Source organism: Sinocyclocheilus rhinocerous, unplaced genomic scaffold, assembly GCF_001515625.1.
Source record: "Sinocyclocheilus rhinocerous isolate Xijiao unplaced genomic scaffold, SAMN03320098_v1.1 scaffold241, whole genome shotgun sequence".
NCBI classification, from domain to species: Eukaryota; Metazoa; Chordata; class Actinopteri; order Cypriniformes; family Cyprinidae; genus Sinocyclocheilus; species Sinocyclocheilus rhinocerous.
In genome coordinates this window covers 187,844-211,798 of record NW_015659312.1, presented here as the reverse complement: position 1 = coordinate 211,798, position 23,955 = coordinate 187,844, and the positions used below count along the sequence as shown (strand labels likewise).

General features: G+C 40.0%; 1 protein-coding gene across 2 annotated transcripts in view; it reads left to right on the top strand.

Moving 5' to 3' along the window:
- Positions 1-23,955, top strand: part of LOC107723468 (nectin-2-like) — a 68,515-nt gene that overhangs the window by 5,199 nt on the left and 39,361 nt on the right. For both annotated transcript variants that reach the window (XM_016532104.1, XM_016532103.1), the window contains exons 2-6: positions 18,258-18,367; positions 18,557-18,809; positions 19,922-20,218; positions 20,596-20,713; positions 22,464-22,612. In XM_016532104.1, the coding sequence (XP_016387590.1) occupies positions 18,258-18,367; positions 18,557-18,809; positions 19,922-20,218; positions 20,596-20,713; positions 22,464-22,612 (927 nt within the window). The remainder of the gene's footprint in view (positions 1-18,257; positions 18,368-18,556; positions 18,810-19,921; positions 20,219-20,595; positions 20,714-22,463; positions 22,613-23,955) is intronic.

Genomic DNA, 23,955 nt, shown 5'->3' with positions numbered 1-23,955 from the left:
CTGCCTTGCTCTTTGGCTCGCATCACTCACCGCAGAGCAAGCCTGTTCTTGATAATGCTGCTGTGAAAACGTGGGAAAAAAGCAGATGTATATATAGATCTTTATATAGGCGGAGCAAAATTCTTCATCGCTCCGTCTATAGCGCATTGTGATTGGATGTTTACGCTGTCAATACAGGAGACAAACCAATGGGCCACTGGCTGCTCGCTGTCCGTGCGTGATGGTCATCGGCAAAAAAAACCAAAACACTTCTGTCGGCCCTTTAAGTGCGTCGGCCCAACGGGAAAATGCCCGGTATGCCCGATTACCAATCCAGCCCTGGTTCATTGGCATAAGTCCTGGAGGGATGGAGAAATGTGCCCCCTTTCCAAATTTGGGATGACATCAAATTTAACAAACCGTATCATTAAGAAAATGTCCTATTTTTGTCCCCCATAAGTTGAAATGACATGCCTACCAAGTGTTTCTAACACATGCAGATGCTTTATCATTTGAGGCAGAAACATCAGATGAAGAAGTGACTTGAAAGGCTTCTTTTCTTTTTGCAGAATGAGTGTGTGTGTCCTGAGAGGTTCACAAAGGGAGGGACAAGGGGGGTGAAAGTGGTTTTGATTCCTGAGGATTTTTTAAAAGCACACTTGTGCTGTCATGAATTTAGCATGCCAGTGGTTTCAGGACTCCTCAATGCAAGCACTCTCGCACACTGGGCACAGTGGAGTGTGGAGAGACGAGGTTGCGTGAAAAGACGTGTCTGGCTGGGTAGCAGTGCCTCCAAATAACTGCATAAGAAGGACTTGAATCCCACAATGGAGAGTTGCATTATATTATGACTAGTGCTAAAATAGTTTCAGTCTAGCAGTAGCATTTTAACCCACACACACATTATGACTTGGATTAGTATGTATGGAGATTTAGGACCCATTCACACCAAAAACACCAACAGACGATAAAGTTCTGCATATTATGCAGTGTGAGCTGTGGTTATGTCATCTACCGCTAAATGCTCAAGCTTTTTAAAATCATGAAGATTTTGATTGGCTGTCAATGTTTTTGTTGTTCATCAACTGTAAAAAGCTGTACTTCTGAAAGTGATTCCTACGATATTGTTCCTCTGTGTCATTATAGCTGCTGTGTAGGACCTATTGTTATACAATTAGAACAGTTGTGCTATGAAATCAATGACTGACCTCACGGTTAACATCAGTCTGCACTAATGCGGACACTGGAGGGTTCCCCGCAAAGCTTGGTACGACACACAAGCTTCATACACAACAATGTCTGTTTTATGAGTGACGGGTGAGATATAAGTAACTTCTGTAGTCAGGGTTTTGCTTTTTCTCTTTTTATTGGTTGGAAAGTGGAGCTAAAATGAACCTCAACTGGATTCAGATTGACTGTCAAATGTTTTCAGCATTCATCAGCTGAAAAAAATAATTCTGAAAGTGATCAATGATATTTTTCCTGTGTTGTTGACCTTATAGCTGTGGTGTTTATCCTGTTCTCATATAGATAGAACCATTATTAAAACTATAGTTGTAGTTATCATCTGTGGAATGAACGGGTCTTTAGTCATTAATTGTGTCATTATGCTACACGTTACGCTCCACAGGAGGGAAAATTAAAACCGCTGTCTGCAACGAAGCATATGACCTTCAGTAGCCCGGTCACCATTCACAAATCACGTAGAAGACAATCTTCCTCTAATTAGCCTCAGTTTCTCTCCCTCACTGTTTTATGAAGTGACTGTGTGATACTATTTAGAAGATTGTCCTTCCTCTCCCCCCTCCCTCTTTTCTCACTGTCTTTAGCGTGTCCATCTGGAGTCGGCTAGCCAGAGGCAGACAAGGAAGCAAAGCTTTGCTCTATTGATCCCGTATCGATCAGCAAGGCCAGCGATGCCCTTGCGAGTCGACACGGCTTATTGAAGACATTAAGCCTCTGACCTGTCGGACTGACATTGCTCTGAAATATATAGTCCCTCATTTCCAGAGGATGTCTGATCTGTTGACTTATCATCTTGTTTTTATTATTTACTTTTCATTTTCTCTTATATCCCCACTGCCCATTTTTTTCCCACTTTGACATCCTTTTCACACTCTTTATCCATGCACTCAGTTGTGGTTAGCGCTGGCGTTAGTGCCTGTTTGCCCTTGTCGATCATTGTCTTTTCCTCTCCTCCTCTTGGTGCCTTGCACCTGGTCCACAGAATGTCGTGCCAGTCCACGGCGTGATGGAAGCCGGACTGGATCCGAGCCAGCCAGAAATGGCCTCGTTTTTTTGTGCAGCCTCATTCCAGACCAGATACAGTAACTACTGCACAGTCACAGCGAGCTGAATTATCTTGTTCCTGTAAGGGTGAGCGGCACAACGCTCCTCAGAGAACGCTAATATCATTAGCATGCCCAATGTAGCGAGCTGTCAGAGAAAAACAGCAGTGACCTTTAAGATAATTTTGCCCGTCTCCTGTGAGTTCTGTTGGGTACATATGCTGAATGCTAGTGTATGTTCTCTAGTATTTTATAATGAGAATGCCGAGGAGACGTGAAAGCGGAATCTACTCGGTATTCGCGCACTGTCTGAAGCACGTCTCTGTGCGTGTGCGTGCTTCGGGTGTGTGTGGCTGTTGTGCACACGAAAAACAGCGCGTGAGTAACGAATCGAGTTCTCTTTTGCTGCTTCTTCTTGTGGTATAAAATCGCTTAAACGTGTAAATTGGCAAATTAATCTGCGAATCACATGCGTGCCGAACTGTGGGGCCTGGTCCGTATGTATCACGGATCAACTGCGATCCTTTTAACCCCTAATATATATATGACAGATCAGATCGGCACAACCCTAATTATAGTGAAGAAAAAAAAGTGAAGCCTCATTAAAAGAATGAAATTATTGGAAAGAAAAACTAAAGTTGTTTGGGATAATCTTTTGTTATTATAAAACTTTTTTCCACTACATTAAAGTAATGTGACGCACATGCTTAATAACATAAAACAGGAAATTATATCATAGAGTGGATCCCTGAAGACCATCATAAATGTGTGGCTATGTCAAAAAGTCTCTTAAAATATCAGATAATTTGACCTTTTTATGACAAGGCAAAGATAATTCAGGTTGTAAAAATAATGAATAAGATGTGTACACTCACATGTATTATTTTTTTACATGATGGTTACACCGCATGACATTTAACTCTTAATTTGAACTGTACTCGAAAATGGTATGAAAGTATTTAAAACTACATGAATATATAAAGAGTACATTTATTAAAAAGTGTTAAAATTAGATTTTATTGACCCAAATATCTCATCTTGTGCTCCACAGAATAAACTCATACAGGTTTAGAAGATTTTGGGTGAACGCTCTCTCACTTTAAAGCCTCATTTTAGCATGTAGACATACAGTACACATAACATTTTGTTAGGCATTCCCTAACTGTCAGAATTGGACCTGTTTTGTCATGTGTTTCAGTTCCTGTTTTGCCTTATTTGGTCAAGTTCCTGTCCTTGTTTGGTTTGATTATGTTCCATTGATGTCACCTGTGTTTAAAAGTCCTAGTTTGTTCAGTTTGTGTTTGTCAGGTCTACTCGTTATCTACTCCTTGTGAACGTCATCCCTGTGCTCTGTGTTCTCCCTATTTCGTGATTAAAGACTCTTGTATTGTGAATTCTCCGCGTCTCCTCGTTCCTCCCAGTGAATTGTGACACTAACAATCTTCTTTGTTTTTTTTATAAGCAGGTGGTTGAGTTTTGTTCTGACCTCTGATCCTCATTGTGTTCCTCCAGACTTCCCTCTGTGAAGTTTTTGGTCTAATTCTTTTGCTCCTGTCAGCCATTTAACAAATGAGCACAGCCCATCCTCCTTCCACCAGTTCCCCTCTTCCTCTTTATCCCTTGTTTCTCACTTCTTCCATCTTGAGGATTCAGTCCACTTAACGGGTCTATCTGACTGCTGAGATGTTCAGTCTGTCACTCTCCAGCGACCTCCTTCCCCCTCTCTCTGACTCATTATTCCTCTAGCCATGTGTTTTTCTTTCTTTCTTATTTCTCTACCTCAGCTTTGTTGTTCTGCTGTTCCTTTTTGATTGTTTTGGACTTTGGCTGGATGTTTAATCCAGTTTGCTTTGTAAATCCAGGACAGTTGATTCTTCTACAAGTCAGAGTAAGTTTTGGGCGGCTGTGTCTCTGCCGTGTTTGCGGTTATTATTATGACGGGAGAGCCCAGGCATGATTCTCTTCCTGATTTACCTTTCATGTAAAATCATTCTTTCAAATGTAACCAGTCTATTTCTCTTTCCTATTTGGATGCAGTCATGCCTTGTTCTTTTCTTCCTTCTGCCATTTGCTTTCTCCTCTAAAGGGAGGTCAATTTGTTTGCTCCCAATCGCACCATTTCTTTTAAAATTGGGTCTGACCTCTCTTTACTTTTCCTAGTAGTCTCTCTTCTCGTCTCTTTCTTTTTTGGTCACATTACTAGTTCATGAAGGTTAAGTCAATGAAACAGCTCTTTTTCTATTGTTGAAAGAGAGAAACACACATGTGAAGACAGCGGAGAAAATAATTTGGTGACTCAGTTAAAGGTCAAAATTCTTGTAAGAATCAGTGAGAGAATTCAGCTACACCTGTGACACAAACAATAGATTCGGAGTAGATGATGCATTTGCTACATTTAAGCTGAATAAGGTACTGAAATTTAAAAAATGTGATGCACTTTGCATTTTGAGCGCTGTTGAGTGAATTCTGATTGGCCATTGTGTTCGTGTGCTCAACGGATATGTCTGTGATTGATCCCTAATATATCTGCTCATAGATGGATCCGCTGATAGACGCAGCTTTCAAACGCTCCCGTGTGTATCTGTGTAAGCGCTCAGTGAAGAGTGTGAAGCGATGATCATTGTAGCCAATCACAAATCGGAATGCTAGCATAGTCACATTTTTTAAATTTCATTTAAAAAAAAAGATGTTTGTATTGAATTCCTCTCTAAATGGCATAATTATTCAGTAACACAGTACCTGTCAGTCGCAGCTCAGTTGGTCAGTAATGAGTAAACGGAACATGAAATGGTGACCATGCAGGAACAGAGGGGCCATTGTGTTTGTCCCCCTACCTCTTTTAGAATCACACTGCCTTTCAAACAAATGCGTGTGTGTGTGAGAGAGAGAGCGAGTAAAGAAAGCCGCTCATTGTTCTCTCAGCCGTGTGCATTCATACAGGTAAGTGATATGGCAACGTCGGAGGATCCACCCTTCTCTTCCTTTGCTCTCTAGAGGACAGAAGAGAAAAGAAAATGTTCCTCAAACTCTTATGAGGGGTGAATGTATCATTTTCACCCTCGCTCTACTTTTTTATGGCCCACTGTGCTCCCTGAGAAGCTACGCATGTTGGGGAATAAAAGCGCTGACGCAGTGGGCGAATTCCAAATAGCATTTTGGTGCCCTCCAAGGGCAATGTTGGAAGAGAACGCTACTTGTAGGGTCAATCTAAATGAAAGGGAGTCGCTCAATCACTCAGTAAAGCTGTACATGCTAGTCATTTCAAGGAAGAAAATTTGCTTTTGGTAATTTTGGTGACCGCTTCATGATTAATTTGAACCTAATTTAGGGAACACCCTTGCATGTGTTTTCTTATATATTTTGTTTGCACCAAAACTTGTTAATATTTCTATGTGTATTTAGGAAAAAAAAAATTATGTATACTATTATTCAAAAGTTTGGACTTTGTAAGGTTTTTAGCTTTTCTGAAAGAATTCTTTTACCCTCACCAAGGCTGCATTTATTTTACCCAAAATAATTTTGCTATTATTTTATCAAGCAAATATTCTATTTTAAAATAAACTGTCTGTCTATATATTGGCTGTGCCAAACACATATGAGATGGCCTGAATAGGGCATAGTTCTCACTTTCATATGAAATTTGCCTGATTTCTTTGTATAGTCGTTGTCTATTTGCATGCAGCTTTGCATGTTTAACATCTGCTACAATATTGTATGTATGAGTAGACTAACATGATATATGTGTGTTGTAAGTTTGTTTTCAGTTTGTGAGTGATTCTTCAATGCCATAACCGAGCCCTGGGGGCAACATGGGCCTGTGAGAGAATAAAAAAGAAAAGAACAGGAAAAAAGCCCCAGGCGGAGCGGCGAGCAAGGGATGTTAAATCAACTAAGTGATTAGTTCGGGAGCATTTTGATTAGGCAGATGCAGCTTAAAAGGGCAGAAATCTCCATTCAGCCTTGTCTTCATCCCTCTGCAAACCCCCTTGAAGTCAAACAATGGAAAGATTTATCTGATATGGATTATTAATAAACTGTAGTGCCGGTGCCCCCCCCGCCCAATGCCTGGTTCATCCCACCCCCTCTTTCCTGAACATCTGTACCTTCCTCTTCCTCTTTCCCTCACGTCTTCCTTCCTTCCTTTACCTAAATGTGTGCCGGTATACTGCTCCTTCCTGTCTCTCTCTCTCTGTCAGTCTCGCTGTGTGTGGGCGAGGTCTATGGGTCCCAGGTTGTAGTGTCCTAGTTTTTCTCTCATGGTCTCCCTCGCTCCCTTCTTGGTGTTTATTTATTGAGATGCAGAGGGAGAGAGGGATGAATAGATGGGCGGCTGGATAAAGAGAGATGGATGATGGAAGAGAAGGAGAGGTGTCGGGGAGCGAGAGAGGAAGATTGATATTTTAACATTCCGTGGAAGTGTGGCTGACAAACAAGCAGCTCTCACACAGAGAGGTTGTGCAAACGAGTTTTCAGATGGATTTTTAGCATTTGAAATGGATTTGTGCAAACAACCTTATTGAGCCGTATGGTTATTCTTTTCTCACCTTGTGTGAGAGATTTTATTTGATGTCGTTGCTGATGAGAGCAGATGAAACAAATCTCCCTTCTTTAGCATTCTCCTTTTCTCTGAGATCCCTTCTTGCCTTCTCCCGTTTGGTCCTTTGCTTTGATGGGAACTCATGCATGGAGGGTCCCTGGCAGTACAGAGATTTGCAGTAGTTTCTTGCTAGCAGTCAAAGATTATAGGTGCTATTTAAAGTCAATGTGAAATTAAAATGAACTTTATTTTTTGTCTTAATGCACTTTCCTGGTCTTATTGTGAATAATTCATCTGTGCCGGTATGTAATCTGGTATGATAAAATCAACCTCTACTTTTTACCTCATTAAATATCCCATTTCACTCAGAAATACATCACATTATGGAAGTTAAATGGGTTTTGAACGACAATTCACTGTCAAGTCGCGATGTAATGTAAGAAGCGACAGATCTTTTTTTGCGTATATTGTGATGTACATCCGAGTGAAACAGATTATCAAAAAAGAAAAAAAAATTAGGCCAGGGACTTGTTTCTATATAGGTTGTTGATTGGATGGAGGCAGATCTGAATTCAAGCTTGCACTTGATTGTAAGAAAGGGCCAGAGTTTAAGTGGACTTATGGATTGAAAAATCCAACATGTATCACCAGAGAGAAATCTGAGAAGTTAAAAAAAAAAAAATTGCAAGGAATAATTGTTTCAATAATGTATCAAAGCACATTAATTGTATAATGGAGTTATACAGGGTTAAATAGTGCACAGAGACTGGTGGTGTGTGTGTTTGTGTTTGTGAACATGCATTTGGGAAACAAAATGCTTGGAAAAATTAGTTGTTCATTCTTCATAAATGCAAAAAGTTTTCTGTTTGTGTTTAGGTTTCAGGTTAAAATTAGTTTGTAGTAAAACTAATTAGCTTTTTTTTTTGCATGTGTGTAAATCACTTCAGATCAGAGATGCTCTAAATAATGGCTCAAGTAAATATTTAGGTTTAGTTCTCTGTGGTTGAGAGATCCATCAAGACAGACTGAAAGCAAAGCAAACAATGTAGCATTTGTATACTTTAGTGGCCATTATCAGTCAACAAATGCTTTGAAAAATGGTGAGAGGGAGATTCAGAGGCAGATGTGTGTGCTTGTGTGTTCTAATGTGTTTTTCAACAGGAGACCTCCAGTCTGATTCATCTCCTCTCAGTTTGATTCATTATTATCTATCAGCCATCAGTGTGTGTGTGTCTTTATCTCCAGTGGTTACCGGAGACGGAAACTCTTGGGAAACTCTTGAGTGGTGGGGTGGGGTGGGGGGGGGGAGTTAATTCATCTGTTGCCATGGAAACGGTGCCCCCCAGCACATCTGGTGACCTCACACCCAATTAGATATGTGTGTGTGTGTGTTGGTTTTCACAAAGTAGATTTTCCTAATCTTTATGACTCACTGAAATACGACCTACTCCGCATGGCAGCAATTTGTGTTTGTGTGCATCCAGTCCATAGATTTTTTTTATTGTAGTTGCTTCATGTGTAAATGTTAGTTTAATTTTTCTTCAAAATAAAAGTAAAAACAACCCTGTCACTTGTGCGAGGTGCTGTTTCTTCGATACGCTCCGCTTCAGATGGATGTGTCCTATTTCTCCTCTCTGCTGCGGCTGCCATGCCTTGACGGTGTAGCAGGGTCTGATGAGGACATTTGCACACACACTCGCACACTTTCCTTTGGGTTCCTTCATCTTTGAACTCACACAGGCCCTTCTTGTTCCAAGTGTCAGAAAAAGAGAGCGAGAGGAACTTCAGCTGTCTGAGGGAGTGAAAGACTCACTCAAGGGGAATGCAGAGCAGGTTACTCAGCGACTGAGCTCAACTCCAACTCTCGCTTTACCCACCCCCCCTCCATATTTCGTCTACCGCTCACCCCCACCGTGACCATCCACACACACACACCACCCTGTGTCTGTCTCTCTCCTCCGCAGGGCAGTGTCTGTGAGCTGATGGCCGTGTCTTTGTGCAGATGTGATGGGAAACAGCTGTTGCATTTCTCTGCTCACTCTTTTTTCCCCCCTCCTCTCCCTCCTCCTGTTCCACCCCTCCTTATTCCTGGAAATAACAGGGTGATGGGTTTACGACCCATTTTTCAGGACTCCTAGTGTCCGGATCTTTTGTGGCTGATCATTCATAGATAAGCTGAGTTCCTTCACTGATCTGCTCTGGAATGTGTCAGCCGCTGTGTTTGAGGGGAAGCAGATGATGATAACCTTCTGGTCTCCCATCATGTTTTTTTTTTCTTTTCTCCAGGTGTTGTTATAAACTTCTCCTTTAGGGGTCGGAGTCTTTCGGCACCTCATGTTTGAATCCAAAGTTTATCCATTTTGAATAGCATGTTCTTGTTAGTATATTTGTCAATTTTTGGGGGGATCATTAAAGAAAGAATCATAATTCATTGATGGATTTATTTATTTTTGGTAACCATCTTGTCTCTTCTTGTCTCCTTACCTTCTCTTCTCTCCTCTCCTTTCTCAGGTGCTAAATGATAGCAGTCTAATCTTTTCTCAACTCTTTCTTGTCTCGTTACTTGTATTAAATTTATAACCATCTTGTTCTTTTCTTATCTGTCATCTTGTTCTTTTCTTATAGTCATTACTTCTCATACTATTCTCATCTTGTTTCTTCTGTCCTGTGTTAAAGCGATAACAGTTTAATTCTCGTCTCGTCTCTTCTCATCTCATATTGTTATCTCTTCTCATCTTGTCTCTTCTCTTCTCCTCACTGTTTCTCTTCTCTCCTTTCTCATGTGTTAAAGTGACAACTGTCTCATCTCTGTCTCCTCTGCCGTCCCAGGTGTTAAAGTTCTAACGGTCTCTTTCTCTCCTCTCACCTGCAGATCCTGTCATTTCCAGCAGGTAATTAGTTAGACACCGCTGCTGGAGTGTGTGAGGGCATTTGTGTGCGCCTGTGAGCGTTTGTAATTAGCCGCGTCTCTGATGTGCGAGTGTGTACGTGTGATGTGAAGAAAATCCAGGATGATCCGTTCCTAATCAAAAGTGGTGGCAAATCTCTGCCGCCTCAGCCTAATCTCCTTCACATCCTTTAAAAGGAGACGCTGACAGCCAGCTCATTTAACAGCTTAATACTGCATGTGTGTTTCCTTTAGCCCCTCTCGTACATGTCATATTTAGCTCTTTGATGATCTGCTTAATGTATATTGTACCTCTTTTAGATTCTCCCAGAAGTCAACAACGCGGATGCATGTATTCATGCAATCAGCTCCCTGTTCTTTCCTTCGATTTTATTCTGGTTTATTCCCCCCCTTCTCTCTCTCTTTCGGTCACCCTCTTTGAAGATCAGTATAATTAAGGGGAGCTAGTTTAATTAATGGGGGGTGTTAGATCTTGTGTGTGTGTTATCAGCAGATGTATGGCAGGTAGTGACTGATCTCTTGATTGATTTCCTCTTTTATTGTTCAACTTTGACACGACATGTGCTGATAAAGGCAGAGGATTCACATTTAATTTTCCACAAGACAAGCCTCTCTGTGCCAGTATTATCAAGCGAAACATTATCGACATTTTTGAAACATGAAATCATTTCTGTTGGTCATTGTGATGGATTAGATGTTAAACCCGACCTCATCCCCTCTGTCTACACACCATGTAAAATGTGTGTGTGTCCATCTCTCTGCGGCACTGAGGCATACAGGAAAGCAGTATAGATTTGTGATCCAGATATTTCTGTTTCTGCATTCTTCTGCTGTGAATCAGCAAGATTTATCTGTGATGATGATGATGATGGTTTATAACCAAATGAGCTTTATAGTTTACCACACACACCCAGGCAAGAGTGGCAGAACCTTTACAACTAACTTTTAGCCAATTTTCCAACTGTAGCTTGCTTTAAAAGCACATTTATGATTCTAGATTATAAGAGCTATAGTTTCAGCATGTGATATTATAGCTGATATTATTTCAAGCAGAGACATTTGCCCCATGTACTAAGAAAGCCTGAAAAGACAAATGTCTGAATGATGTAGATGCATGTACTGTGTGTGTGTATTATATATAAACAAAGTTTTATTATTTTTCAAGAAACATTAACATTATATACTTTAGTTAAATTGCGTTATTAAACATTATACAAATAAGTATAAAAGTATATAAACCACTTATGAAACAGTAAAAAGTTAAATAAAAAAAGAACAACTAAGGCATCAAGTAAATTCTCAGATTTAGCAAACTGAGCGTAAAGAATGCAACACAAAATCACTTTTCAGGGAACTGAACATGCATTTATATGGAGAAACCATTGCGTTTTTGACAGTTTTAATTGTTTAAGTGATTTTATAAATTACAATTTTCACCTTTTCAAATGTTACTTGATTAAAAAAAAGTTTTGACATCCCTGAAAGGAGCTCTTCTGCTGAATCTTTGGATTTATCAATATTAAAAGATAGTCAAAAGTATCTGCGCTGGGGTAAAACTAACATCACAGAGTATAGTCATATTTGAATTTCTGTGGCTCATGAATGTTTATTAATTAAGAAGACTGTGTGAAGTACAAAGATTACTTAGCAATGTCATTGTGAGCCTATTCCTTGTTGTGAGCTCTGTATTCACCATATAGTGATGTAATCTAAACCTTGTTTCAACGCTGCTACACCCAAGTAGTGAAATGCTTGGTTAATGTGTTCAGTGGAGCATGTCTGAGCCTAGTAAATGCGGCGCTGTCTATCCTCACACGCGGCTCACCCTACCTGCCCCCTCATTCTCCACAGACAGGCTGTTTTGTGTCTGTGTGCTTTGCTAACAGTGGCCATTTAGCTAGTGTTTGCTGACTCTCAGTGTGTTTACAGACGCTGTAATGAATGTATGTTCAGAAAGCGTGCTGTGAATGCGTCTGAGGGGGTCTGCAGACTTTGATCCGTGCTCAGTAATCTAAACCAGTGTTTCCCAACCTACAGACAGGCTGTTTTGTGTCTGTGTGCTTTGCTAACAGTGGCCATTTAGCTAGTGTTTGCTGACTCTCAGTGTGTTTACAGACGCTGTAATGAATGTATGTTCAGAAAGCGTGCTGTGAATGCGTCTGAGGGGGTCTGCAGACTTTGATCCGTGCTCAGTACTCTAAACCAGTGTTTCCCAACCTTTTTAAATTTAAAAATATTAAAAAAGGATTTTTTACACGGCACCCCTGCTCTCGACAGACGGCACCCCGGTTGGGAAACACTGCTCTAAACAGTCCTGGTTAACACTTTATAATACTTGAATTTATTGCATTTACAAAAATAAAATTGTGATGTTTGACACACTACTTGTTAACAAGTTACAAACAAGAAAAGCATCTATTTCATGTAAATCTGACAAACAACGGGACATTTTGTCAGTTGTTTGGTTTTTGTTTCTGTGGCGTTGCACATTTGATGCACATGTGTTTTGATTGGCTGTCCACTTTCAATATTTGGTTTGGTTTGATTCCAGTTCTAATTAGATTTGATTTGATTCTGATTCATTTGGGGCAGTATTTCAGGAATAATAGACGTTTGCTTGGGTATGATAAACTCACTCTTCACTAATATGGAAAACCGTTATAAGAATATGTGAAATTATTATAAAACTAAACTCATGAACACTTCAGTTAGAAAGTCTGAGTCTTTTTGAATGATTAATTGAAACTACAGAACAAAATCATTCAAGTCATTCTTGAATGGTGCAGCACTGGCCGTTGATTCACTGAAAGCATTGTTTAAAGAGTTTTTTTGGGGGGGGCGGGAAATCTTTTTGTCATCCACAAGGACAACTTGATTGAAATTCATGCTATTATTTTTGCAGAACACAGCCTTTTTAACTCATGTTCAATTTAGACTGCAAATACATTTATATATATTTTAATGTACATGAGCTACTGAGCTGTAATTATATAATATAGCTAAATCTTTAAGGTTATTGTAAAGGCTAACCAAATTACGGGACTGATTTATTTTTTTTATTTACTTGCTTACTGATGTTACATTCATAAAACCTAACAAAAAAGCTAAGTACAAGAGAGTAAGACAAAACAAAAGTTATTCTGCCTCCTGGCAGGTCCTTGATCAGCTCTTCAGAGGATTGTTTAGGTAAATGCGAGCCTGCTGTGAGCTTGTATTGTACCCGATTGAAGCCTAGTATAATGTGATTGACTGCGGTCTCTTAGCTATGGCTGGAGATTGTGCTATCCCTTTACTTTTACCCAGAAGCGACTACCCGAACGGGTTCCCTCCTGGAAAATACAGGAATCCAATTACACACCACACACAGACGGAGGCGAGTGTGTTTGTATGTGTGCAGGGGAACAGAAGTAAAGAGAAACCAGAAGTGTTTAATTATCGGATTGTTCAAGGGCTAATCACGTGATCCTCTACATATCACTTACGTTTGCATTATGTACATTGTCAAAATTGAGCGGCGAAAGAAGGACATTCTTTGTGTCTAAGTTATTTATGACTTCTAGATGCAAAACAAATACTTTGAATGTGGTTTGGGCTAAAAGCAAATGTGTTTTGTGAGCTCACCTGGTTTTTAATATTCAATTCAATACTACTGAATTCGAAATAAAGTGTTTCAGATGTCATTAAAAAGCTCTTCTGGGACATTTCTGACATTTCATCCCCACAAGGACAGCAAAACCTGTTTTTCTACACACATTTTTCTAGATTAGTCCTCAGATTACCTCTGAGCTCTCTCTATGTGTGTGTGAGTGTGTGCGTGTGCGTTGAAACATTCAGTGTGGTATGTGTGTCAAGTATGTTTGGTTTTCGTTGTCTCTAATTTTAAGGATTTTTTGTGAGCACAAACAAACAGCAATCATTCGTCTCCTTATCTCGGCTCATCTGATTGGTCACCTCTGGCCAGTAACATTCGAGATATGCTGATGATTGACGGCTGTTACAAGCCCAAAATACATGTAGGCGAAGCCTCTGCGTGTCCAGCAAAACGAGGAACGACTGTAGTGATGCACAAATGGTCACTCTCCTAATCGAAAATGAGAAAAGCCCATGATTTATTTGAGTGAAACACTTCTCTTTCAGTCCTTGCAAAAAGCATCTTGTTGTTATTCTTGTCTCTCTCTCTTGATCGTAAGTGGCAGATGAATAATTTAGCCTGTAGGATGGAAGTCCCTTCGCCTTGGTTATGTGTCATTCCTCTCAATCTGTGTGTTGCACACATTTGTACAAAGAGGCAAATACTTGATGATTTGTGCTTCATTTCAAGCTGCACATGGCCCTCATTCTTTCTCTCAGGCCTCATTAGCTCATAATTGTGAGTGTATGTGTGTGTGTGTGGTAAAAGTGAATGGGGTTGTGAGACAACTGGCCTTTTTCCTGTGTGTGGAGGGGGTGGTATCATTACCACACATGCTTGATAAAAAAATATCTGGTCAATTCTAACACACTATTGAACTGTTTGAATGGTGGTAGTGCATTCTGAAGGGCATCTGCTCCAGACACATGGAATCTGGATGCTGCTAACCAAACAGGCTACCCATTGGCTTCCATTGTATGGACAAAAAACACTAAATATAAATATATAACCTGTTTGGTTACCAACATTTCTTCAAAATACCTTCTTTTGTGTCATACAGTCATGGGTTTGGAACAACATGAGGGCGAGTAAATAATGACAGAAACCTATTGCACTTAGACTTGAAACAAGCAGATTGACTTCCTTACTATTTTTGTTAAACTTTTAATCTGATGACTTCTCTGCTCCTGCGGCCTCATGGGATAGCAAAGTGTCCACTGGTTGCACACTTCAGAATCTCAGCAGATGCAGTAGGTCATCTGGGGATTGTTGACCTACTGTTTCATGAATACTAAGTATTAGGACATCTGAGATCTCTTGTCATTTGACATACTGCAATTTGCATACTGCATTTTTTTTGTTTGTTAACTTCCTTAAAACAAGATGCATTTACCAAAGAAAGAAAAAATTAAGATGTTATGCAATATTCACTGCTGTTCAAAAGTTTGGATTTGGTAAAGGTTTTATTTAATGTTTTTGAAAGAGGTCACTTATGCTCACAAAGGCTGCATTTGTTTGAATAAAAATACAGTAAATCAGTAATGTAGTGGAATATTATATATTATAATTTGAAAAAACTGTTTTCTATTTTAATATATTTTAAAATATAATTATTATCAATGTTGAAAACAGTTCTGCTTAATATTTTTGTACAAGCTGTGATACATTTTTCAGGATTCTTTGATAAATAGAAATTTTTATTTCTATAAAAAATTTAATATTTTCTATTTTAAAATCTAATTTAATCTATTAAATTTAATCTAAATTCTATTTAAATAAAATCTAAATATTATTATCTAATGTGTCCTTGCTGAATAAAAGTATAAATTCCAAAAAAAAATTAATTTAAATTTTTTTTAATTTTTAATTTTTTTAATTTTTGTTTTTTTACTAAAATACATAAAAATACAAGATTTGTTTTTTTTTGTAGTATATGGGAAGCCATGGTTAGAATTCAAACTGAATTCTGAATTCAAACATCTTTGTGCCAACTTTCCTCTCATTCCCAGATTTTCTGTCTCCTTTCTACTAAACAATAAAAGGTTTCAAAAAGTCCCCAAAAACAGAAGGTACAGTTTTACACTTCGATACATCTGCGAATGCAAATAAATGTTTACTGTACGCGCAAACACACGCACGGCCGCGCTCCCCACGGACCCCCTCCAGCTGTTCATCTCCGTCTGTTCCCACCCCTCAGTCTTTATTCCTCTCTCTGCTCACATCAGCTGTGTCATGAATGATTCTCATTCACCCACTGGACATCTCCATTTTCCTGCTTAGCACACATTTACTCTGATTATGTGTGAGTATGAGTGATAATAAGCTCTGCAGATAGAACCTGTATGCTCCGTCATCTGTCCTTGTGATATAAAATGAAGGTCTACTCACACACACACTCAATTGGTAGTCACAGCACGTTGTCTCCCATCTAAACTCTCATTCTGGGTGCTCGTCTGTCACCGTCCACACTGGACTGAACCATTTTCTCCCAGAATAGAAGGATGAGGACCGGGAGCGGGACCAGATTTAAGGCAGCAGTGTTTCCTGTGTGTGTGTGTGTGTGACATGATGATGGGTGACAGGCCTCTGAATGGTGGTGTGTGATTTACATAAACACCCTCTGAGTGTGTGTGTGTGTGTGTGTGTGGCATGTCACCTGCAGGCGGCAAGCACACCGAAACACGCTTGACACACAGCCTCTGTCTCTCATTCGGTTTTACATGCTGCTTTGGACCTTAATCCATGCAGATGCCATTTTTAGTTTTATACTAATGGAAACCAAGTTGACGTATAGACAAACAGCCTTTTTAATGGGTAGCTATATTTCAATTTTTTTTTCATTTTTCTCTGAACATTTCCTCTGATCCCAGTTCAGACGATTGAAAACGTTTCAGTGGACAAAAAACTCTAGGATGTGAAAAAAACTAGATGTGACAGTAGACCTTAAGATCACCTATGCAGTATTTATACTGTATGATACAAGGGACTGTACGTGTATCCCTTTACAGCCTTTTTCATTTGCGAGAAATATGCCATCTACGCTGACTGAGGTGGTTTGTATCTCTCCTGTGCTTTCAGCTTATTACTACATCTCTCTTATCTTCTACCCCCTTCCCTCCTTTCCATTTACACACCGTGCTGCTGTACGTTGAGGTGAGAAGTGAATGTGTTTAGCGTTCTGATGGACTGCTGACCCCCTCTACACATCAGTGTAATGACCTATCCTCACTTTCCATCCAGAGAGAGACGGAGAGAGGGAGATTTTCAATAACAGGGCTCAGCGGTGCCAAACGCAGGCTCAGAAGTAATAGCCTCGGTGGGCACACACACACACAGGCGCACCCTCGTCTCAGATTGAGCACCTGCAAGAGACCGAAAGAGACACAGTGGGGTCCAAAAGACCACTTGTGGAAAAAATGCTTCCATTTTTCTAATTAAATGTATTGTTTTATTAATACAAATGTATTACTTCTACAAATTATATTATCAGCATCACAATTTAGGAGAAAATGTGAAATGAAAATGAACATGAATTTGAGAGGGTTTAGTTTGCACTTCCACACCTACTGTATTTTAATGACAGCATCACTGAAGCTCCACAAGTTTGTATAAAATCCAGATGAGCATGTTCTCCAGCATGATTCGTCCAGAGAGCATATTGAGTTTCAACAGAAGAAGACAGAGTCACATTATCAATGTCACAAATTGATTTGTGGCCTAGAAATTTTGAATCCCCTATTTACAATATGGACTTTTGAATGCCACTGTATGTTCCTGATAAAACTAAGGAAGCAAATGAGAGTTCCCATAAAACATGTTTACTTTTTCTTGCTTAATTTTTCTTTCCCTTTGAACTTCACAGTTTTGATGAGGCGGTGTTTTCTCATTTGTGAGTTTCGGTCTTTTCAGCTGGTTAGCAGACCAACCTGTCTTACTAGTTTTATACCTACATACTGTACACTCTCAGGAAAAAAGTGCCATTGGGGCAGTACATATTAGTATCTAAAGTGTACATATTAGTACGATTTCAAAGGGTACCAGCTTTTGACAGGGTTTTTTCATGCCTGTCTCACTTTTGGTTGCATCAGCTAAATTTTGCAGGCTAAAAAAGGTCCATTGTTTATTGTCAATAGTGCATCAATGTATAAACCACAGCTCACATTAAAGTCACTTTCAAACCAATCAGCTTTCTGTTGGTCAGCACGGTGAATTCACATTCAACTCGATGTGAAATCTGCGCAAATCTCACGCAAATTCCTGATTGCACAGATTCTTATTGAAATGAGTGTATTTCGACAGCAAAAATTCAGTAATAAACGGTAAATGTGACTGTACCTTTATGCATTAGATTTGCCACTTTTAGAAGGCCACAGTAGAGACAGGACAGGAAATGATGGGGAAGAATGGAATCAGGAAATGTTGTGAGTCTGAGTCAAACTTGCAAGTCCGCATGAGCACCCATGCTCCCATGACACTTAACTGTGTTTTGTGTGCAATTTTCAATTCTTTACCACTTTATACCCCCACTGATGTGCGCACACACATACACACTCATGTACTCGTTGAATGTGTTCTGTCAGGGTTGTGGTGGATGATGAATGCTTCTTGCAGAGAGTGAGCTGAATGTTTTTTTTTCATAGATACTTTCACACACGCTTGCACGCACACACTCACATCTAGATTCGCACCCACTCACACCCCGGCTGAGATCAGAAACATTGGCCTACTTGCTGTTTTGTTGTAACCTCATTTATCATTTCTTATTTCGCTATCCCTGAACTCCTAGACTGTGCTGGAACGTGCTGAATTTCTCTCTGGCGCGTTCAGCGAGGTGGTAGCGGGTCACCTGAATTTAGCCGGACAGAAGTGAAGGTCGTTTCCTGTTCTCAGGGCCTTTTCTCGTTTTCTTTCCAGGGTCGTTGGCTCAGCGCGTGAGGGTGGAGCCAGAAGTCGTGTCATATCCTGGTCAGATGGTGACACTGCGATGCCTGTTTCCGAACCCAGGCGAAACCCAACTCACTCAGGTCTGAAATCAACCTTCAAAATTTCCTGCCAGTCTAAAGCAGAGCTGTGAAACCCAACGAACAAGAGTTTGTAGAAAGAACTTGTTCACTGGGGTTGAAGTAAGAACTTTCTGAAAGCATTTGATGTGCTGTAAGCATCAGTTGGTCGTCATCTGAATTGATTTTGGATTTGTTTCCATTGGCATGCAGGTGTCATGGATCTTTGAACGGAATGATGCAGAGCGAACCAACATTGCAGTTTTCCATCCAAAATTTGGAGCAAATTACCCAACGAAATCCCCTGTATCAGGACGTGTCAGTTTTGTAACAGATCCGCCCTCTTTGGACAACCCATCCATTCAGATCAGAGAAGTGAAGATGACCGATGAGGGCCGATATATCTGTGAATATGCCACCTACCCTTCTGGCAACGAACAGGGAGTCACTTCGCTGGTCATGCTGGGTGAGTATGAGTATGTGTTTGTGTGGGCTGGAGGAAAAGAAACATCAACAACTGCAATGACTAATCAATAAAATCGTTAAAAAAATGATAAAGAAAATGATCAACAAATTTCATTATGAGTTAATAAAATGTATATGTATTTACGTGTATAGCATTAGCAAAATGCTTGGTGTGCATTCATCAAATTATAAATATATTGTTAATATTATTTAGTTTGCACATTGTTTGTTGAAGATATTTTTTCTTCAATAAAATAGGGGGAAATTTAGCTTTTTTTTTTTTTTTTAATCTGATTAGTTTAGAATTTTTTTTTTTTTAATTGACAGATCGGTTTTTCAGTAAAAACATTTTTTATATCCAATTATGATTCATTGAAATGTATACATTTTCCCCCCAATACAATACAAGGGAAAATTTATTTTTTAAATCTAACTAATCTAAAAAATTAAGAAAAAACAAATTCAACAATCAGGAGGAGCATTAGGCATTTTTGTATCTGATTATTTGCAGTACTAATTGATAGACAGCATTATTTTAAATCAAATACTGGGGGAAATGTTAAATAATCAAAATTGTAAAAACTTTTTTTGGGTGGGGGAGAGGACTGTAACGACAAGTGACAGCCTGGATCGATTATCAAAATATTTGTCAGTTGCAGTCTTAGTCTGTTTTATGGAGTATGTGTGTGTACACATACTCGCTCTCACGTCTGTGTCCGTTTGTGTGCTTAAAGGGGATTTATAAATGGTATTGTCTGATCAATTGTGCTGCTGTTAATGTGTGTGAAATGTGGCAGTAACCTTGGCCGGTCTCTCGCTCACTTGCCCCCTCCCCTCCTCTCTCTCCCTGCTATTGATCTGCCTGCTTATCATGCTGAGAGGTCGTCACTTCCCTGTCGTTCCCCGTCTCCCCTGCTTTTCTCCTTTCCCTCTCTTTGATGTCTTTCTCAGAGCGAAACGTGAGTACAATGTGAGCGCTGTGCTAGCGTGTGGCAGGACAAGCAGAGCTGTGATCTTCCCGTCTCCACTTCCTCCCCTCCTCCTCTCATCTTCCCTTACCCTCTTTCACATTATAGCATCAAATAAAGGTCATACTCTCTCTCTTTCCCACAGCTAAACCAAAGAACTTGGCTACAACTGTCACAGTTACCGCCGGCAAAACCCCAGTCATCGTGGCGCGTTGTGAATCATCCAATGGCCGTCCGGCAGCGACTATTTCTTGGTCCACGCCGCTTAACGGAAACGTGACGACGCCGATCGAGACGGAAAATCCAGATAATACAGTCACCGTCCAGAGTTCCTACATGCTGGTTCCGCAGCCGTCGGATAATGGCAAAGACATCAGCTGCATGGTGACACACCGTACCATGACCCAACCCGAGACCTTCCCGATGAGACTTGTTGTTGAATGTAAGATTTCAACCAGACCATTAAATACACCAGAAACTACTGATCCAAAGGCTGTTACGCTAAGCATTCCCTGTTGCTATAGCTGAGAATTGCTTTAGTGAGTCATGTCTCTATTGGTCCAGGCCAGTAATGTGTCTACGCAATATGCCAGACATTAGTAACAGCCATCAAGCAAATTACCCTGAGGTTTTACAGTGCTGCTTGGACCAGAAACACAAGCTAAGGGTCAATGAGGTCATCATGGAGTCGGCTGATAGACCATATCAGTGTTCGATTTGTCCAAGACTTCAGTGGCTCAAGGCTAAACTCATTCATAAAGGCTAGTTGTTCGATCCTTCGATTTACTCTTTTTCTCTCTGTCTTTTTCACTCTGTCAGATCCTCCCCGGGTGCAGATCGTAGGGTATGATAACAACTGGTACAGGGGTCGGACAAGTGCGTATTTGACCTGTCAGGCAGATGGAAACCCCGTCCCCACCACTATCACCTGGAAAACGTGAGCATTTCTTTTCCCTTTCAGTTCTGAATAGTCTCGCCCTTAAGCGGGGTTTACACTGTAGATTTTTAGGCCGCATTTTACTGTCTTTCAAAGATTGTAAAAGACTTAATAGGGCAAAATGTCCAGTCTTTGATTGTTTAATGCAGGGTTATCCAATCCTGCTCCTTGAGGCCCCCTTTCATGCATAGTTTAGCTCCAGAACAACTGCCGGCAAGTTTCTAGTGTTCCTGAAGACCTTTATTAAAGAGGTCATATGATGCTGCTAAAAAGAACATTATTTTGTGTATTTGGTGTAATGAAATGTGTTTATGCGGTTTAAGGTCCAAAAACACATTATTTTCCACATACTGTACATTATTGTTTCTCCTCTATGCCCCGCCTTTCTGAAACGCGTCGATTTTTACAAAACTCATCGGTCTGAAAAAGCGAGGTGTGCTATGATTGCATGACGAAGCAATATCGTCCTCTTTTGGAAGGCCAAACAAAGTATATTTGCTTTCACAACGAAGCACACAGCGCCTTCACGACATGGCCGAATATCTCTTTGGATTTGAGACTTTAGTCTTTGCAACTTTACAGATCTTCTTTATGCACCAAGAGCTTGTAACACTCCAAAGAGAAAGGAAAAATTGAAATCGCATCATATGACCCCTTTAACTGGTTCAGGTGTGTTCACCGTTGTCCAATCTTGCTACCAAAGAGCTGCCTTCCAGCCAAGTTTAGCTCCAATCCTAATAAAACACACCTAAACCAGCTAATCTAAGTCTTCAGGATTACTAGAAGCTTCCAGGCAAGTGTGTTGGGGCAGACTGAAGTTAAACTCTGCAAAACATTGGCCCTCTACACTGTAAAAAATGACTGTGAATTTAACGGTAAAAGACTGTATTAGTACTTCAATAGGTTGGTATATAATAAAATTTTATCAGTTAATGAAATTACGGTATTTAACTGTAAATTTAAGTTAAAACCGTAAAACCTAAAACGTTGCTACCGTATTTTTTACGGTAAAATTCCGGCAACCACAGCTGCCGGTTTTCTACCATAAATTTTACGAATTTTTTTTACAGTGTAGGAGCAGGATTGGACACCCCTGGCCTATGCGAAGAATTTTGGTTTCCAACAAAGTTTTGGCAGTGTCAAAAATTTTACAAAACTGTTGTGCAGTTTGATGGCTCTTATGAAATTTAACTGGATGACTGGGACCAAAGTCTTGGCAGTGCTGTGTATCATTGATGTTGCCCAGTGTGACATGGCATTTACTCAGAAATCTCACTTGAGATCATATTGTACAGTCTGACAAACAATAAATGTAAAACACTATAAAAATCGTACAGTGTGCACCCGGCTTAAGATAATGCCCACAAACCACCTGTTCCTTTCATGAACCCTCTGATGCATATTGCACACAAAAATGGAAAGCATGTTCTCAATCTGGCACCCTCTATTCTGATTGGCTGGCTTTGACACAAGTTCTGGGAGTAAGGACTGACACGTTTGTGCAGTTTTTTTTTCAACATCAGGGTGTTATTGTGGTATCAACAATTACAGATAAACCCGCCTTTAAACGGCATGTAAAAACATACTGTATCAAAAGGCCAGTCAGATGACCACTTCTGCCTAAGTGGGCAGTTCTTGGCCAGAATAAGCTGCAAAGTGGCCCAGATTTAATGCTGATAGTCAATAGGTCTTTTAAGCTTTGTTTCTATCAGAAACGTTGTGCTAATATTGTCTGGATTTTGTCCCTCAGTTTGTCTGGACTGATGCCTGAAACGGTGCAGGTGCAGGAAAATCGGCTCGCTGTGCAGAAGGTGGATGACACCATCAACAACACCTTCATCTGTGAGGTCAAAAACAGTTTGGGATACGGCAGAGATCAGATCACCGTCTTCGTGAGGGGTGAGTCTGTCTGTATAGTATTTGATTACAGGTTCCTCACACATTTCCACTAGGGTGAGTGTGAGGTGGCGACATGGGCAGTAGTTGAGAAATTGAGAAAAATGGGAAAAATGAGACCTAATTTCAGACAAGCAAGGGGTTACAGTTCAGACATAAGGCAGTTCGTTGGCACTTTTCTTGTCTGTAAGTGTTTTGTTCATCACTCTATTTGTCCTCAAGAACACCCCGCATGCACTGTCATCCCTCAGCCTTCAACTGTTCCTGACTCTCTGATGGTGTATTTTACTTTAGTCTGGGACTTTCTTGATCTGGAAAAACATGTCTGAAAATGCCACACAGTTCCCATAGAATTCTGAAGGATGCTTTCTAAAGAGAGGAGCGTGTGTGTGATTGCAGATGTGACTGTGTTTGGGTGAGGTTGAGTGCAGCTGTATTTGGGTGGGGTTGAGCAGTGTCTGTAAATTTTCTCACACATTGTGTCATACTACATTTGAAAGAAGTCATGTGTTTAAAAGAACAGGATTAATTTGAAATAGAAATCTATTGTAACACTATTGATTAATTTAATGCATGGTTGCAGAATAAGTATTAGGTATTAAAGTATAGTAAATATGAATTTCTTCTTTAAAAAAAAAAAAAATTGAATGGTCGTGAATATAGGCTGCATTTGAGTGAGTTACTGGACCCCTATCTCTGTCAGGTCTTTCATTTCTAGTGGGGAAATCTTAACCCGGCATACCATGATTGGATTATTTAAATCAATTATAATCTTTCTACATTTCTATTTAAAAAAAACAAAAAAACAGAGTGCATTGTTAATATTTTTTCCATCATATTTTCATCCATTTGATCCAACTGGTCTTTATTGACAAAATCAATACATTTTAGGCATTCTTTTTTTGATTGTATACTTGAGGAAGGAAGTAATTTGATTGATGCTTCCTTTATCAATTTTTGGACTATATTATCACTGGTGATCAGGTGGGTGTGGGTTGGATTTGTGACTCCTCGTGGCTGTCCCAGTGTTTCATGGCTAAAGCAAGCACTACAGTGCGTTTGATGGGTGTCATTGGATGCAAAATTGTCCTCTCCTAGCTTTTTCTGGCCCGTTCTGATGTCCTGTGACAGGCTGATGGAATAAAATTTCCACATGGTTGACTGCGGAGGGACTGAGCTGCTTTAGTGCTGAGCAAGACTAATAGCTCTTAGGTAATGTGGAGGAAATGTGCTTTTCTCTCACAACTTTGGTTTTAAAAGCTTTTAAAAGCTCCTCCATTTCCCTCTCCATCCACGCTCTGCATCTCTCTCTCTCTCTCTCTCATTCAGCTCAGCTCCAGCAATGA